Genomic DNA, 18,955 nt, shown 5'->3' with positions numbered 1-18,955 from the left:
TGTGAGATCTGATGTGTGTGTGTGTGTGTGTGTGTGTGTGTGTGTGTGTGTGTGTGTGTGTGTGAACTGATGTGTCTGGGTGATCTGATGTGTGTGGGTGATCTGATGTGTGTGTGTGTTTGTGTGTGCGATCTGATGCGTGTGTGTGATCTGATGTGTGTGGGTGAACTGATGTGTGTGGGTGATCTGATGTGTGTTGGTGATCTGATGTGTGTGGGTGATTTGATGTGTGTGTGCGATGTGATGTGTGTGTGAACTGATGTGTGGGTGATCTGATGTGTGTGATTTGGTGTGTGTGTGTGTGTGTGATCTGATGTGTGTAGATGATCTGATGTGTGTGGGTGATTTGATGTGTGTGTGCGATGTGATGTGTGTGTGAACTGATGTGTGTGTGTTTGTGTGTGTGATCTGATGTGTATGCGATCTGATGTGTGTCTGATCTGATGTGTGTGTAATCTGATGTGTGTGTGTGTGTGTGTGTGTGTGTGTGTGATCTGATGTGTGTGTGTGTGATCTGATGTGTGTGTGTGTGTGTGTGTGTGTGTGTGTGTGTGATCTGATGTGTGTGTGATCTGATGTGTGTGTGTGTGTGTGATCTGATGTGTGTGTGTGTGATCTGATGTGTGTGTGATCTGATGTGTGTGTGTGTGTGTGTGTGATCTGATGTGTGTGTAATCTGATGTGTGTATGTGTGTGTGTGTGTGTGTGTGTGTGATCTGATGTGTGTGTGTGTGTGTGTGTGAGATCTGATGTGTGTGTGTGTGTGTGTGATCTGATGTGTGTGTGATCTGATGTGTGTGTGTGTGTGTGATCTGATGTGTGTGTGATCAGATGTGTGTGGGTGTGCGTTCCACTGCTCCCAGTCGGCATCTGGTAAGTATGATAGTGGGGTCTTCTCTCTTCTTTCTTCTCTTTTGGGGGGTGTCTGCTTTCTATAATGAAATGTCCTGCAGTATTTTTTACTTTTTTCGCTGCATGAACACTTCATTATGGAACCGCGACTAGGACTTATTTTGGTGGTAGGCCTTATATTTACGCCTTGCTGAAAACTCCTCCTAGGCTTTATTTTCGGGTAGGTCTTATTTTCGGGGAAACACGATAATTAACTTTGCTCCCATTGCTTCAGTGATCCTCCTGATCTACTCTGCCACTATCCGTTGTGCTTCTTCTGTGGCTATCCAGTTTCTAAGGTTGAAGATGACACTTCAAATCAACAGAGAAACGTTGGTGTAGATAACGTGCTAACAGCATATGCTGGTAGATTTCAGCTCTGAAGTTTGCAGAATTCTGAATGCAGCCACTGAATATAGTCCAGGCTGTAACCATGGACATCGAATAACATAAGTACATGAACTATTCTAATTAATATATTAGTCACATCTCGGGACACATTTGTAGTTGTGTACACAAGAAACAAGTATCCCAATATAGTAAACAGACATTGCTGTATCTTGTGTTAAAACTCTGCCATTCATCTCGCTGTAACTATATTAATACATTGACAACTGCATCTTCCCATTTCCCTTGTCAACGGGACTTGTATCTATAAAGTCTCGTACTGTCCCATCAAGGGACCTTGTAGAGGCAAGATATATATATATATATATATATAAAGCTGAATGTGTGTATGTGTGTGTGTATGTATGTATGTATGTATGTCCGGCATTGGCATCTGCACTGTGGCAGCTACAGCCACAAAATTTTGCACACTCACACGTCTGGACCCCGAGAGCGTCATAGGCTATGTTTTGAGGGGAAATTTTAACCTCGAGCTTTACAGTTATTCGCCAAAAAACCTGCCTCCATTAAAGCGAATGGAGCTGGGAGCCACAGTACAGCCAGAACTTCAGAAGAATGCACAGCCACGCCCTTATATGGAATGTTGGTGTGTCACAATGCAGCCAGGGAAAGAGACAGACACAGACAGGGAAAGAGGCAGACACAGACAGGGTAAGAAACAGACATAGACAGGGTAACAGACAGACACAAAGAGACAGACAAAGAGACAGACTGACAGGGAAAGAGAGGGAAAGAGAGAGACAGGTTAAGAGACAGACACAGGTAAAGAGACAGACACAGACAAAGAGACAGATACAGACACAGTGAAACAGACAGACAGGGAAAGAGAGGGAAAGAGACAGAGAAAGAGAGCGAAAGAGACAGACAGAGAAAGAAAGGGAAAGAGACAGACAGGGAAAGAGACAGACAGAGAAAGTGACAGAGATAGATAGACAGACAAGGAAAGAGATAGATAGACAGACAGACAGGGAAAGAGATTGAGACAGACGGAGAAAGAGACAAAGATAGTCAGAGACAGACAGGGAAAGAGACAGACAGACAAAGATAGAGAGAGAGACAGAGAAATATATACAGAGGGGGAGACAGACAGAGAATGGGAGAGAAACAGAGAGACAGTTACTAGTTAATATATTCTATTTATACATTCTATCCCGGGAATGTTAATACATTCTATTTTGTTAACAGCAGTTATTAACCCGGGCGAAGCCGGGTAGTACAGCTAGTATAATATATAGGAATAGATCCCTCTGTGTGTAATGACTCTATATAATATATAGGAATAGATCCCTCTGTGTGTAATGACTCTATATAATATATGTGTTTCCTTTTTTGTATTGAATTACTGAAATAAATTAGGTTTTGATGATATTCTAATATATTGAGATGCACTTGTATATACACATATATAAAAGACACATAAATCTAATGGCAAAAATACAGTGTAATTACGAAGTATTGCAGTATAGTTTAACAGCAGATTCTAATCCCCTGGGGAGAGAAAAAAAATTCTAAAAAATTATATAACTCACAGCATGATCCTATTCCTTAAAATAACACGGGAAAATAAAAAAGGAAATCTTAAACCTAAAAGAAGGCATAAAGCTATTAGAACAACAAACTGCAATACACAAGCATTAACAAACAACATTAGCCATATGTGAATAGCCAATAAATTGGTCACATGAGCAGTGACGCCACGCGTCACGTGATCGCATCTTTTCAGGAAGTAAACCTTTCATGACAACCATGACGCATGCACCACATACGAGCCAATATAACGGTACAGGATTGGTTGTTCACCTTGCACTGCTAGCATCCTGTGAGTTCATTGGTCACTAGATATATTTAAACTGTGGTGTCTCCCACTCCGGCCACGCTCCTTGAGAAAGCTAGAGCGAAACACGCGTCGGAGTGAGGGGCCACGGACAGGAATCGCCACCTTTAATATTGCGTAAATATACTTCTTGTTGCAATGTTCATGTGCGTCATTTAGATATGTCCCATGCACTGGGTTCACGGTATTAGATATTTATGTGGATAAAAGATTGTGAGTCGTCCTGGCTTATTGCTAAGAATTATATCCTGATATTTAATACTATTTATTATTATTTATTTGTTTGGTGCAATACTATCTATATAGGCATTTTTAATTATTTATTAACCAAACTACCTCACTACCTTTTGAATATCTATGAATATAAATTATTGGGATAAGGCAATAATTAATTTGACTATTTATGAAGCCCATGGTCTGCTCTAGCATGAATTTGTTAATTTTGGGTGGTGACTACAATAATCCATATAGCACTTTTTTGTTCGGGACTTATAATTATCTCTGTCTCTGACCCTGTACTTAATATCTAGAACTTAGCACATTTTGCTGACTATTCATTTTAATATGTATTAATAAAAGTATTGTTTTAATTTTCTAACGTTGTCACTTCATTTATTGGCTAGTCACATATGGCTAATGTTGGTTGTTAAAAACTTCACTGAAGCACGTGTTTAGTTACTCGTGGACAATCTATTGAAAATTAATACACAAGCATTGCAGTGCATTTTGAGAGCAACCGAGATATTATTCACAGGAAAAAATTGAAAACAATGCTTTAACTCTATACGAAAAATTACCCCCTAAAAAATAAAAAAGTGCTTCGCTTTTCTTAATCTACACTGTGTGCAGAATTATTAGGCAAATGAGTATTTTTTTCACATGATACTTTTTATACATGTCGTCCTACTCCAAGCTGTATAGGCTGAGAGCCAACTACCAATTAAGTAAATCAGGTGATGTGCATCTCTGTAATGAGGAGGGGTGCGGTGTAATGACATCAACACCCTATATAACACCCTATATAAGGTGTGCTTAATTATTAGACAACTTCCGTTCCTTTGGCAAAATGGGTCAGAAGAGAGATTTCACGGGCTCTGAAAAGTCCAAAATTGTGAGATGTCTTGTAGAGGGATGAGCAGTCTTGAAATTGCCAAACGTTTGAAGCGTGATCACCGAACAATCAAGCATTTCATGGCAAATAGCCAACAGGGTCGCAAGAAGCGTGTTGGGCAAAAAAGGCGCAAAATAACTGCCCATGAATTGAGGAAAATCAAGCGTGAAGCTGCCAAGATGCCATTTGCCACCAGTTTGGCCATATTTCAGAGTGCAACGTTACTGGAGTATCAAAAAGCACAGGGTGTGCCATACTCAGGGACATGGCCAAGGTAAGGAAGGCTGAAAAACCACCACCTCTGAACAAAAAACATAACACATATGTCAAGACTGGGCCAAGAAATATCTTAAAACTGATTTTTCAAAGGTTTTATAGACTGATGAAATGAGAGTAACTCTTGATGAGCCAGATGGATGGGCCAGAGGCTGGATCAGTAAAGGGCAGAGAGCTCCACTCCAGCTCAGACGCCAGAAAGGTGGACGTGGGGTACTGGTATGGGCTGATATCATCAAAGATGACCTTGTGGACCTTTTTGGGGTGAGGATAGAGTGAAGCTCAACTCCCAGACCTACTGCCAGATTCTGAAAAGACAACTTCTTCAAGCAGTGGTACAGGAAGAAGTCAGTATAGTTCAAGAAAAACATGATTTTCATGCAGGACAATGCTCCATCACATGCATCCAACTACTCCACAGAGTGGCTGGCCTGTAAAGGTCTAAAAGATGAAAAAATAATGACATGGCCCCCTTGTTCACCTGATCTGAACCCCATAGAGAACCTGTGGTCCCTATTAATATGTAAGATCTACAGGGAGGGAAAACAGTACACCTCTCGGAGCAGTGTCTAGAGGCTGTGGTGGCTGCTGCACACAATGTTGATCGTAAACAGATCAAGCAACTGACAGAATCTATGGATGGAGGCTGCTGAGTGTCCTCATAAAGAAAGGTGGCTATATTGGTCACTAATTTTTTGGGGTTTTGTTTTTGCATGTCAGAAATGTTTATTTCTAAATGTTGTGCAGTTATATTGGTTTACCTGGTGAAAATAAACAAGTGAGATGGGAATGTATTTGGTTTTTATTAAGTTGCCTAATAATTCTGCACAATAATAGTTACCTGCACAAACAGATATCCTCCTAAGATAGCCAAATCTAAAAAAAAAACCACTCCAACTCCCAAAAATATTAAACTTTGATATTTATGAGTCTTTTGGGTTGATTCAGAACATAGTTGTTGATCAATAATAAAAAAAAATCCTCTAAAATACATGTTACCTAATAATTCTGCACACAGTGTATAAGTAAGAATTAACCCCTTAACGACCGCGGGCCGTAAAATTACGTCCTAAATGACATAATCTTACTGCCCGCGGTCCTCCGGCGGCAGCATGCCGCGATCGGCACACATCTCAGCTGATTTTCACAGCTGAGATGTGTGCCTGCTAGGCACGAGCAGAATCGTTATCTGCTCGTGCCGATTAACCCCTTATAATGGCGCTGTCAATACATGACAGCGCCATTATAAGCGCAATCGCGGTAAAGTTTTACTTACCGCCGAAACCGGAAGTCACGTGACGCGATCACGTGACTCCCGATAGTTGTCATGGTAGTACAGGGTCATGTGATGACTCCTGTACTACACATGAATTGGTTTCACTTTCGCTGTGCCCGGGGCACAGCAAAAGAGAAAGACAGCGTATCTGCTGTTTACAGCCTTCCAGCTGTGATCAGCAGATACTGCAGAGCGATCGGAATGCTGATCGCAATAGCCCCCTAGGGGGACTAGTAAAATAAAAAAAAAAAGTAAAAAAATAAGTTTTAAAAAATTAAAAAAAAACCTAAAAGTTCAAATCACCCCCCATTCGCCCCATTGAAAATTAAAGGGTTAAAAAAATAAAAAATATACACACATTTGGTATCGCCGCGTTCAGAAACGCCCGATCTATCAAAATATAAAATCAATTAATCTGATCAGTAAACGGCGTAGCGGCAAAAAAATTCCAAACGCCAAAACGACGTTTTTTTGTCGCCACAACTTTTGCGCAAAATGCAATAAGAGGCGATCAAAACGTAGCATCTGCGCAAAAATGGTACCGTTAAAAACATCAGCTCGAGACGCAAAAAATAAGCCGTCATTGAGCCTAAGATCCCAAAAAATGAGAACGCTACGGGTCACGGAATATGGCGTAAAACGTGCGCCACTTTTTTCGGACAAACTTCCGATTTTTTTTTAACCCCTTATATAAAAGTAAACCTATACATGTTTGGTGTCTACGAACTCGCACTGACCTGAGGCATCACACCCACACATCAGTTTTACCATATAGTGAACACAGTGAATAAAATATCTCAAAAACTATAGTGCTATCGCACTTTTTTTGCAATTTTTCAGCATTTGGAATTTTTTTGCCATTTTCTAGTACACAATATGGTAAAACTGATGGTTTCATTTAAAAGTACAGCTCGTTCCGCAAAAAATGAGCCCTCACATGACCATATTGACTGAAAAATAAAAAAGTTACGTCTCAGAAAAAGAATGGCGAAAAAAAAAAACGGAAAGCGAAAAATCGGCCGGTCGTGAAAGGGTTAATTAAAAAAAAATTAGAAAAAAAATCCAGTTGGGTAAGTTCACTTTGCAATATCCAGTAATTTCATACCTGATTACAGGAGAACGGCTGGTTAGAGATTGTGTTGGAGCAGAACATGCTGTTGGATTTAGCACTAGCCCCTGGAGGAAGAGTCTCGTTCACTGCCGGATGGTGCCTATCATTTTGCTGTTCGGCATAACCGTCTGCAGATCCAGAACTCTGAAATGATGGTCCCATACCTTGAAGAACAGTACTTGGATTTACAACAGTAAAACGGTTTGTTGTTGTCATGTTTGAGCAACCAGAAGATGATGATGATCCTTGAACTTTATTCCCTTGACCGGGAGACAAATGTAATAGTGTAGGAGATCCTTGTGCTACCTGGCCGCTCACCATCTGAGATGGTCCTTGGTTCAAAATGACTTGTCCTCCAGAACTTGGAAAGGTCTGACCGGAAACGAGCTGTACAGCAGTGCCTGGGCTATGTAACATTTGTCCGGGATAATGTTGGCTTGGCCTGACCATGCCAGACGTGTTTCTGCTCAGCATTATATGTTCTGTAGGGACTTGTTGAGGACCAAGTTGTGGAGGTTGCGTCTGGACAAACTGGGTGTTTATGGCCTGAATATGCTGGAGAGAACTGGAGTTTATGGAAAGACCTGCTGGAATGAGGAACTGATTATGATGAGCATGTGCTTCCCCTAAAGGAGAATGGATAACGATGCTGCTACCTGACTGCTGGCTCAATGATTTATGGGAACGTTGATGAGTTATGGGAATTTGCGAACCCATTGCAGGGCTTTGTGCTGAATTTCCAGGAACACAATGAGGTCCTTGATGTCTGTGATGGTGTATCCCCAAATTACTTACGCTGTAGGACATTTGTTGTCCTATCTGCATAGGCTTTGGCTGAATATTAATAGGACCTTTTATAGAATTTGGCGCTGGACCTCTCTGAATAATTATGTTGTGGACCGGTAAAGATGTTTGGAAATTCCCACTAGTGAAAGGGACAGTGACTTGCTGTCCTGCAGGACTTACATTTGGGCTGGCAAACATTGAGCTGCCATTTGGAGTATGGCTCTGCACAAGTACGCCCCCGCTTGTACTAGTTGGAGGCGCCTGCTGACCACTTTTAAGTATAATCTGAGATCCATCGAGATTATTAATCGTCATCACTGGAGACTGGTTGTTGATCGAGCCGATAAGATGGATCTGACCAGAACCAGTGTGACTACTAGTAGGAATATGCTGGCTGGGAATAATTCCAACGGGTTGCATAAAACTATGCTGTACACCTACTGTATTGCTGGTGAATGATGCACCCACTTGCTGCGGGACAACAGGCACGTGCGCCACTCCTACGGGATGTAATGTTTGACCTGAGTAACTAGCGGCATTAGTAGCCTGAGTTAGGGATGCTGACGAATGGGCATGAGGCGAAATATTGGAAAACTGTTGGCTTGAGCCTACGCTGGCATCCAAATAAGCCTCTTCTGCCAATATCTGCTCTGTGATATTGGCCTCCTGCAGTGATTTCTGTAAAATGTCCTCACTGAGGTCTGGGATAGAGGAAGATTCAAGCTCATCTTCAAAGAACTGAATGTTGTTTGACAGCTGAAGTCCCTCCGCGGATTCCTCTTCAGTCAGACTTTGTACACTTTTAATGGATGACTTGGAATCGGTCAGCTTAAGGGAAAATAAAAATAAATAGTTAAATAAACTATATACACAAGGTCGTAAAATAAGCCATAGGATAAATGCTAAAAAAGATAGATTTTGTACATATGTATAGTGGGTAAGGAAAATATTCAGACCCCTTTAAATTTTTCACTCTGTTTCATTGCAGCCAGTTGGTAAATTCAAAAAAGTTAATTTTTTTCTCATTAATGTACACTTCGCACCCCATCCCCCATCTTGACAGAAAAAAACCCCAGAAATGTAGAAATTTTTGCAAAATTTATTAATCAAGAAAAACTGAAATATCACATGGTCATAAGTATTCAGACCCTTTGCTTAGACACTCATATTTAAGTCATGTCCTGTCCATTTCCTTGTGATCCTCCTTGAGATGGTTCTGCTCCTTCACTGGAGTCCAGCTGTGTTTAATTAAACTGATAGGACTTGATTTGGAAAGGCGCACTGCTGACTATATAAGACCTCACAGCTCCCAGTGCAAGTCACACCAAATGAAAATCATGAGATCAAAGGAACTGCCCAAGGCGCTCAGAGACAAAATTGTGGCAAGGCACAGATCTGGCCACGGTTACAAAAGACATTCTGCAGTACTCAAAGATTCCTATGAGCACAGTGGCCTCCATAATCCTTAATAGAAGAAGTTTGGGACCACCAGAACTCTTCCTAGACCTGGCCGTCCAGCCATACTGAGCAATTGTGGGAGAAGAGCCTTAGTGAGAGAGGTAAAGAAGAACCCCAAGATCACTGTGGCTGAGCTCTGCTATCACTGCAACCCTCCACCAGTCGGGCCTTTATGACAGACTGGCCCGACGGAAGCATCTCTTCAGTGCAAGACCTATGAAAGCCCGCAGAGAGTTTGCAAAAAAACACATGAAGGACTCCCAAACTATGAGAAATAAGATTATCTGGTCTGATGAGATGAAGATAGAACTTTTGTTGATAATTCTAAGCGATATGTGTGGAGAAAACCAGGCATTGCTCATCACCTGCCCAATACAATCCCAACAGTGAAACATGGTGGTAGCAGCATCATGCTATGGGTTTTTTTTTCAGCTGCAGGGACAGGACAACTGATTGCAATTGAAGGAAGGATGAATACAGCCAAGTACAGAGATATCCTGGAAGAAAACCTCTTCCAGAGTGCTCTGGACCTCAGACTTGGCTGAAGGTTCACCTTCCAACAAGACAATGACCCTAAGCACACAACAATAACAAAGGGGTGCCTTCAGAACAACTCTGTGACCATTCTTGACTGGCCCAGCCAGAGCTCTGACCTAAACCCAATTGAGCATTTCTGGAGAAACCTGAAAATGGCTGTCCACCAATGTTCACCATTAGCGATGATCGAATACCTCAAATATTCAGCTTTGCGAATATTTTTCGAATACCTCGCCACTATTTGACTATTCGATGTGCCATGTAAGTCTATGGGAAGCCCGAATAGTACCGAATAGTTGTTATTCGGGTTTCCCATGGACTTCATTGCGCATCGAATATTCACGAATAGTCGAATAGCGGCGAGGTATTCGGAAAATATTTGCGAAGCCGAATAACTAAAGAATTCGATCATCCCTATTCACCATCCAACCTGACAGAACTGGAAAGGATCTGCAAGTAAGAATGGCAGAGGATCCCCAAATCCAGGTGTGAAAAACTTGTTGCATCATTCCCAAGAAGACTCTTGGCTGTACTAGCTCAAAAGGGAGGGTGCTTCTACTCAATACTGAGCAAAGGGTCTGAATACTTATGACCATGTGATATTTCAGTTTTTCTTGTTCAATACATTTGCAAAAATTTCTACATTTCTGGGTTTTTTCTGTCAAGATGGGGGACGGGGTGCAGAGTGTACATTAATGAGAAAAAAAATGAACTCTTTTGAATTTACCAAATGGCTGCAATGAAACAAAGAGTGAAAAATTGAAAGGGGTCTGAATACTTTCCGTACCTGCTGTGTGTGTGTGTGTATATATATATATATATTTATTTTTTTTTTTACTTTAATTTGGGGGGGGGGGGCTAGTGTCCTGTCCTGTCTTATACAGTCACTCATTATTTATCACATGTTGCTTTGAACTTTACTCATCTCTTTTTATTACTGTTCAGTAAATGTTCTTCTACTCTTGTTATATAGGATGTGCCCTGAAGGGGTTGTCCCTTTTTAGAGAACTTTTGATAGTTCCCAAAAAAGTAAAATGAGTATAAGTTATCCTCCTGCTGCCCTAGTCTGTGTTGTTAGTTTACAGCATGTTGACAGCCCTGCAGCTAATCACAGAACTCAGTGGTTTTTCCTGTGAAGGCACATGAGTTTACTGATCGTCCGCAGTGCTGTCAATCAGTGCAGCAGACAGTGGTATAATGAAAGTTCTATGTAAGATTTGTACCTAGGATGACAAAACCATGTTGGCCAGTTGTACATGCAACCGTAAATCTGTCCTCTATCTTAGCCACCATACTTATAATGTTCCCCTCCTATATAAATTTCCCCTGTCCTGATCTCCATCCTCTTATTTTGTCCCCTTACTCTATAATAAGCCCCTCCCCCATCCTATAATAATGTTCCCAGTCCTGGCCTCCATCCTGTAATAATATCCCCATCCAGTAATAATGTCCTTTGTCCAGGCCCCTTCTTGTAATATTGTCCTCATCCTATAAATGTTCCCATCCTATTCTCCGACATATTTATTAAAAAAACAAAAATCAAAAGCAATTCCTTTCACCTGTCCTCGTTCCCACTGGGAGCAGCGTCCTCTTCATCTTCCATAGCTAGCACACAGAGGCGGGCAGCGCATGGCAGTGATGTCACATGCTGACTGCAATGAGCATGCCGATGTCAACAGCTGGCCTCTGATTAAGATCCAACAGGTCATCAGCACTCCATCCTCAAACTTCGGTGCATGTTGGTGGCAAGCATTCCAGGAAAGAAGAAAAAGAACCCGGCCCTCAAATATATTCAATCCATTTTGTTGCTTTATTCATCTCTTGAACTTTTCAGCTCCATGGCTGTTGTGTTGAAATCTCGAGACGGACCTGAAACGTTCAAGAGGTGAATACAGCAACAAAATGGATTGAATATATTTGAGTGCCGGGTTCTTTTTCTTCCTTGCTGGCCTCTGATTGGTCAGTGGCCTGTATAATGATTGCAGTGCAGAGAGCCGGTGGTTCTCTGCACCGCATTACATTTCTGGTGACACACATCCAGCTGATATCACCGGGCCCCCTGACTCTACGGCCGGGTTGCAGTCGCAGACTGGGGAGGATGTGTAATACTCAGCTTATTTTTTTAACTACCAAAGTTTTCTGAAAGTAGACAACCTCATTAAGAACAAGCTATTGTTTATGATACCTGCCCTTGTTTATATACCGTAGTTTTGTCTACATTACATTGTTATATTTTCCTAATTTAAAAACTACTTAATATAGATTAAACGAAGCCTAACCCCTACATGACCTGGCCACAACTTTTTTTTATCTTTCCGTCAATAGAGCTAGTTGAGGGCTTGTTTAAGGCTGCTTTCACACTACGTTTTTTTAGCATGCATCATGAACGTTTTTTTGCTGCAAAAGCGGATCCTGTTTTTGCAAAGAAAAACGCATGCAAACGCATGTGTTATTTTGCAGGATCCTGTCACTTTAAAAGTTTCTGGGCGGGCATTGGAGTCATGTGATCGAGAGTGAGGGGAACTGAACGTGAAAGACTGGGAGCTGACAGCTGCGGAGGCTCGTAACCAAGGTAAACATCGGGTAACTTGCTTGGATACCCAATATTTACCTTGGATACGAGTTTCTGCAGCTGCTAAGAGCAGTGCTGCCTGCTCCCTGCACACGTAACCAAGGTAAACATCGGGTAACTAAGCCCGCGGTTACCCGATATTTACCTTGGTTACGAGCGTCCTCCGCTCTCAGGCGGGGGAGAGAGGAGAGAGGGAGGGGGAGAGAGGGAGGGGGAGAGAGAGACTGATCACACCAGGCTGGTTTCTGGACATGCTCAGTAGAGCAAGCAGGATCCTGTCTATCAGCATGCCAGCGTTCACATGCGTTTGCGTGCAGTATAGTCAGGGTCCAGTAATTTGAAGTATTTGGACGCAGCTCAAAAACGCTATAAGTAGCGTTTTTGAAAAAAATTAAAAACTGCAAGTCGCTGGATCCTTACTATAACGCACACAAACGCAGGTGAACGCATGTGAACGCATGTTGATGCGAGTCCATTGCAAGTGCATTGAAATGAAAACGCATTTGCACTGGATCCGTTTTTGCGTTAAAAAAATGTTCATGACGCATGTTAAAACAACGTAGTGTGAAAGCTGCCTTATGCAGGAAGAGGAAGGCTAAAATGACAGCCATGGGGGCATTCACCTGGAGAGATGTGGCATTTATTCCTTACTAGTTCTTGTCGCAAAAATGCCATCTTACAATACACGACACATTAAAAAGCGGTATTATCCACTAGAAGCATTTCTTCATCAAGTGCTACAACTGTGTGGTACTCCACAAGCCACCATCCAGGTTTTGAGCACATAGAAAACCTAAATCCAGAGTGGGTCGCCCTCTTCTTATGCTCTAATTATACTGGGGAATCACTCTAGCTTTTGGTTTTCTGTCTTCTGTTCTGGACCTCTTTTCCCCTTTAGGAAAAGGTTTGTAGGTTTATATAAGTTTTGTGCATATGGCTGACCAGAGAATTCCTTACTTATTAATCAGACTGGCTGAACACCGTTGAAGTTTTTATCCTCATATACATGAGGAGACAACTCAGAATCGCCTTTCAGAAGCAAAATATAAGAGTGTCTGACTTTTTATAATTACATATGTCTTTTTATAGTAATACTTCAAAGGAACAGCTACAAACATATCACCCTAGCCTTAAAACATAAATCCCTTAATTCCCAGCTCACCAGATAAGAAACTTGTAATCACTTGTCATGGTTCCACCTCCCCGTCCACATGGCTAGGGGGCGGAACCTTCTCTCGGGCCTCACTTCCGGAGCTTGGATGATTTAAATTCTGTCATCTCTGGTGAACCAGCGCCGGCTATAAGCTTAGCACTGCTTTGCCTTTGATTGCTGGTCCCTGTAAGTGTTTCCTGATCTGTCCTTTCCCTGTGCTCTGTCTGTGTTCCGTCCCACCTCCTTCCTTCCCACAATAGCCCCAGTCGTTCCCCCTTCTCCTAGCTGCCCATTCGGTTGCTTCCTCTGGTACTGACCTCGGCCTGACCTTGACCGTTCTTTTGCTCGTTCCTCCAGTCTTCTTTCTCACCGTACTGTATATGACCTGGCCTGCCTGACCATCCCCTGCACGCCCTGTGCCCTCTGTATTCTGGCTGACTCTGCAGGGCAGTGCACCAGCACACACTGTGTGCCCACCTCCATGCTGATTCAGCTCTGTGTAGTGTCTTTTCCTGCAGGGCTCCAGCTCCCCCTGGTGGTAGCCTGACACCACTATTCTATTCTATTCTAAATAAGACTTTGTTTGACTTCAATAAATCTTTATCTTCTGCCCTACTGCGAAGACAGGAGAAGCCTAAATAAACAATAGCTAACGCTCACCCTCTTCATACATCAGCAGACACAGAGTCATGAGTACAGGAACTGCAATTACTTTTAATATTCAGCCATTAATACGAGACGAAAATTCCTATAACACTATACAGACTATCTCATATTAATTCAAGACTACAATTCCTGGAACAATGGCATTGGCTATTTTCACTTTGCGTTTTTTCGACATACAAACTGAGTAATGCTGCAGTGTACACGTCAATGTACTTATGGAATAATGAACAATTGCATTAGCAGTGGTCTGTATCTGCTCTCTGAGACAAAAAAAAAAACAAAATAAAGCACTATGCACGCCTAGCTTCATCAGCTTTGGTGTGTTAAAGCCATAGCACTACATTATACTTACACTCGTATTAGCGAAAATGGAGTTTGAATTAGATGCAGAAAAATCTGTATTTGTTAAATCATCAGCAGCCTGCAAGGAAATACGTGGATTTTAATTGAAAAATAATCTTAGCGAAAAGCAAAATGGGCCATAAAAAAAATATAAAATATAATAGAATTATAATAATCGGAATTAAAATAAATTAAAGGGAACCAACCAGCAGGATTTTCATATATAAAGTAAAGCCAGTGCTATACTGGTGCTAGGATGCTGAATGGAAGAATAGCTTTTGTTCTGAGATTGGAGGTTTTATTTCAGAAATATGTGCAAGTAAAGTTCCAGCAATGCACTGCTATTTAATTGACAGGTGCAACAGGAAGGAGATATGTGGGTCAGGTCTTGCTATCTATTCCCGCCCCTGTCTGCCTGCCTGCGCCGGAATTAAAGTCTATGACGGCATTAGGGACAGGAAGGCCAGGCAGGCAGACAGAGGTGAGAACAGATAGCAAGACCTGACCCACATATTTCCTTCCTGTTGCACCTGTCAAGCAAATAACAGTGTATTGCTGGAACTTTACTTGCACATCTTTCTGAAATAAAACATCCAATCTCTGAACAAAAGGTATTCTTACATTCAGCGTCCTAGTAAAAGGATAGCACCGGCTTTACTTTATATATGAAAATCCTTCTGATTGGTTCCTTTTAAGACAGCACAAGATAAACAATAAATTATCTTAAAGGGGTTGTCCCATCAATACACAAGATAAGTCATAAAAGGTAGGATTGCTGGTGGTCTGACTGCTGAGACTCCACCGACCACAAAAAGTTTCAAAGTCCGCTGCATGAATAAAGTGGTAGTGAGCATGTGCGACCACCGCTCTAGTAACAGTCTATAGGAATGGTGGTCGCACATGCTCACAACTGCTACATTCACACAAAGACTTTGGGAGCCCAATTCTTTGGATTGAAATGGCAGAGGTGGAACACCAAAGCGATCATACATTTATCATCTATCCTTTGTACAACATTGGTAGTCATTGGTAAATTATTATTATCCTGTAGTGTAGTAGGTACTGGCAATGTGCGAGAAAATATGATTGAGATAAGGTGGAGCACTGGTTGCCCGGGCAAAAAAAAGGAACCTAATGTCATGTATGTGCATGGATACATACCTTGCAGATCAAAAATAACAAAAACTCACAATCTCCTGCATCCCTCTTTCACCAGTAACATGGACATTTTCCTATCATGTATTAAGCAATCTGTGATGTTATTAGCAAGACTGTACTCAGTTAACTCTTTATTATTATAAAGAGGGAAGAGTTCTGCCCAGCGCAAGAAGGAGAGATACGTCAGTAAATTTCCAGGTACTTTATTCTGCTTGGTTTCCAATAAAAACGGTCATATAAACATATGAACAGTTAAGACATAGTCCTCCATGGATAATGACACAACAGCGACGCGTTTCGGCTACTGGAGTGTTATTATTATACACTTCAATAATGCTTATCTACATGGATGATGTTGTGCATCATAAATATAGGAGTGTACTTTTATTTAAATATTTCCTCCCCTTTAAAGTAACCAGGTATATAATAAAATAGTATTATCATAATTATATGCAATAAGGATAAAAAAAGAATCAGGTTCAATGCTGCGCTAGAAACCACATGAATCCAAGGATAAGTATTAAAAACCTTTTCTTTATTTCTGTAGGTCAACGCGTTTCAAAGACATATCCGTCTTCTCCATCAGGACACATCGGGTATTGTTTCTTGTGTCCTGATGAAGAAGACGGATATGTCTTTGAAACGCGTTGACCTGCAGAAATAAAGAAAAGGTTTTTAATACACATCCTTGGATGCATGTGGTTTCTAGCGCAGCATTGAACCTGATTCTTTTTTTATCCTTATTGTTCTCCATTTTTTTCGGGGTTGCTGTTGACCACTTTTGATATATGTGCTTCAAGGAGTTGTGCCTGTCACAACTTCAGCAGGTGAGTGTGCCTTTAGCACCTTATTTGTAAAAGCTCATACCTGGTAAGACCCAATGTGCGCTTTCTTTTCCACAGACAAATAAATTTACATAATTATATGCAAACATTCATGCCCATAATTATATGCAAACATCCTTTGTCGTCAGTTAAAGGGAACCAGGTTTTTCCCCGATAAGCTGCGGCCACCACCAGTGAGCCCTTATATACAGCATTCTAGAATATTGTATATAAAAGAGTCCAGGCCCTTCTGTATAACATAGAAAATAGCTCTTTTAATACTCACCTGCAGGGCAGTCCAGTCCGATGGGTGTCGCTGTTCTAGGTACTGCGCCTCCTATCTTCTTGCAATCGCCGTCTTCCTGCAATGCTCCATGTAGATGACACATGCTATATCATACACATAGTGTCCTCCATTGAGCTCCTGTGGTCATGCATTTCTCTCTGCATTGCTCAGCGCAGATCAAAATACTGTAGTGTGCATGCACAGGCGGTCTTTAACCTTTCCCTGCACCTGCGCATTACAGTTCTTTGCTCTGCTCTCAGCAGGGCAGATCACAGTGCGCATGCGCAGGAGCACAATGGAGGCCTCTGTGTGGATGACATAGGACGCGTCATCCACACGGAGCTGAGGAGGATGACAGTGATTGCAAGAGGAGGCGCTAGACCAAGACAAGCGATGCCCATAGGACCCAACAACCCCCTAAGTGAGTATAATAAAAGATGTTTTTTATGTTATACAGAGTGGCCTGGGCTCTTATATATACAGTATTCTAGAATGCTGTATATAAGAGCTCACTGGTGGTGGCCGCAGCTTATAGGGGACAAATCTGGTGACAGGTTCACTTTAATCAAAATAAATGTAAGAGAAAACAACTTACTGATTTACAACCAGATCCATGCAGAAAGTAACTTAATGCTTGTGGATCCCTTGAAGGTAAACAAAGAAGAAAATAAAATTCCATTAAAACATTGTAGAGGAGAATTCCAAACTATTTTTAAGTTTCCTTTCAAGTGTTAAAAAAAGCCAAAAATAAGAGAAACAATGAGTCTGATTCATTAAGATTTGTGTTTTTCACAGTTATAATGAAGGGATCGCTGAAGTAAGATGTACTGAATCCAAGGGAATCTGTAAGCAGGTTGTTGCTATACACCGTAATGTGAGAGCAGCATAATGTAGTGGCTGAGAGCCTGTGTCCAGCGATATATCACTTACTGGGCTGTTTGGTGCAGTTTTGATAGAATCTCTATTTTCTCTGTTGCAGATGTAGCAGTGCTCTGAATGCTAAGCTGTGTATAATCCCACCGACACCATTTATTGTCAGTTTCCTGTGAGCACTGAAAATTGTCGGTAAGCGGCTAATCGTTGCTGGGGCAGGGTTACACCGATCAGGCTGACTGGTCTGTACGTCAGACCTAGTCCTGCAGTGATAATATCCTACTGATAAAACACTTATTGTATTGAAACTAAAACAAACAGCCCAGTAAGTGATACATCCCTAGAATCAAGCTCTTTTGCCACGCATCTTGCTGCTCTCAGATTAAAAAGCAAAAACCTGCTGACAGATTCCCTTTGAGAGGTTTGCGCCGAATCTGAAGCATCTTTCAACTTTCTTATACTACAATGAATTTGTCAGGCGCTTTTAGCTACACCCCAATTTTCCCTAGTTCCACCTACTATTCTAAAAGTTGGCGGAGTTGGCAGGGAATAGTGTAAAAAAGACATTATTCACTACGTTTTTGCGGAACTCTGAGCTGTTCAAAAATTTTGCAACATTTCAATCAGTTTAATGCCAGAAATCCTTCAAAAACTGATGAATTGGGCTCAAAGAAACTAAAGTCATTAAACCATTGGTGCAATATTCTCGATGAGATGACACATTGTACTTGCGGTATAGGATATGAGCCTGAAGAATTGGCACTGATATAGTCACTAGCAAGTGATCAGTGCCCCTATGGGTCCATATAATGAGAGGGATTTCCCCCCCACAGTACTTACAAAAATACAAAATTATTTGTAGGCAAATCATCCTGTTGGTCAGCAATTTTCTAGAGCAACGAGCGTTATGTCTTGTGAATGCGATATCATTTATATCAAAGAGAAATGCTCTGTATGACTTTGTCTGAATCCAATGGCCATATTGTTTCACAGTACCCCTTCGTAGGACATTTTAAAGGGGGTTCCGATCTGACAGTATTTCCCCTTTAGAAAATAGGAGCTCCCTGTTCATTTGACATTTCATAGAAAAGGAATCAAGTTGGTCACATCTAAGGTCAGTTATGTCTATTGTGGTACAGTTAGGTCCAGAAATATTTGGACAGTGACACAATTTTGGCGAGTTGGGCTCTGCATGCCACCACATTGGATTTGAAATGAAACCTCTACAACAGAATTCAAGTGCAGATTGTAACGTTTAATTTGAAGGTTTGAACAAAAATATCTGATAGAAATTGTAGGAATTGTACACATTTCTTTACAAACACTCCACATTTTAGGAGGTCAAAAGTAATTGGACAAATAAACCAAACCCAAAAAAAAATTTTATTTTCAA

At 41.4% G+C, this 18,955-nt stretch overlaps 1 protein-coding gene across 3 annotated transcripts in view; it reads right to left on the bottom strand.

Moving 5' to 3' along the window:
• BICRAL (BICRA like chromatin remodeling complex associated protein) overlaps positions 1-18,955 on the bottom strand; it is an 83,733-nt gene that overhangs the window by 23,344 nt on the left and 41,434 nt on the right. For all 3 annotated transcript variants that reach the window (XM_075339183.1, XM_075339181.1, XM_075339182.1), the window contains exons 4-6: positions 17,285-17,333; positions 14,432-14,500; positions 6,902-8,521 (exon numbers count right to left, since the gene is read on the bottom strand). In XM_075339183.1, coding sequence (XP_075195298.1) covers positions 6,902-8,521; positions 14,432-14,500; positions 17,285-17,333 — 1,738 coding nt within the window. The remainder of the gene's footprint in view (positions 1-6,901; positions 8,522-14,431; positions 14,501-17,284; positions 17,334-18,955) is intronic.

The sequence above is a fragment of the Anomaloglossus baeobatrachus genome, chromosome 3, assembly GCF_048569485.1.
Source record: "Anomaloglossus baeobatrachus isolate aAnoBae1 chromosome 3, aAnoBae1.hap1, whole genome shotgun sequence".
Lineage (NCBI taxonomy): Eukaryota > Metazoa > Chordata > Amphibia > Anura > Aromobatidae > Anomaloglossus > Anomaloglossus baeobatrachus.
The sequence above is the reverse complement of the archived record's forward strand: the minus strand, read 5'-3'. Positions and strand labels throughout refer to the sequence as shown.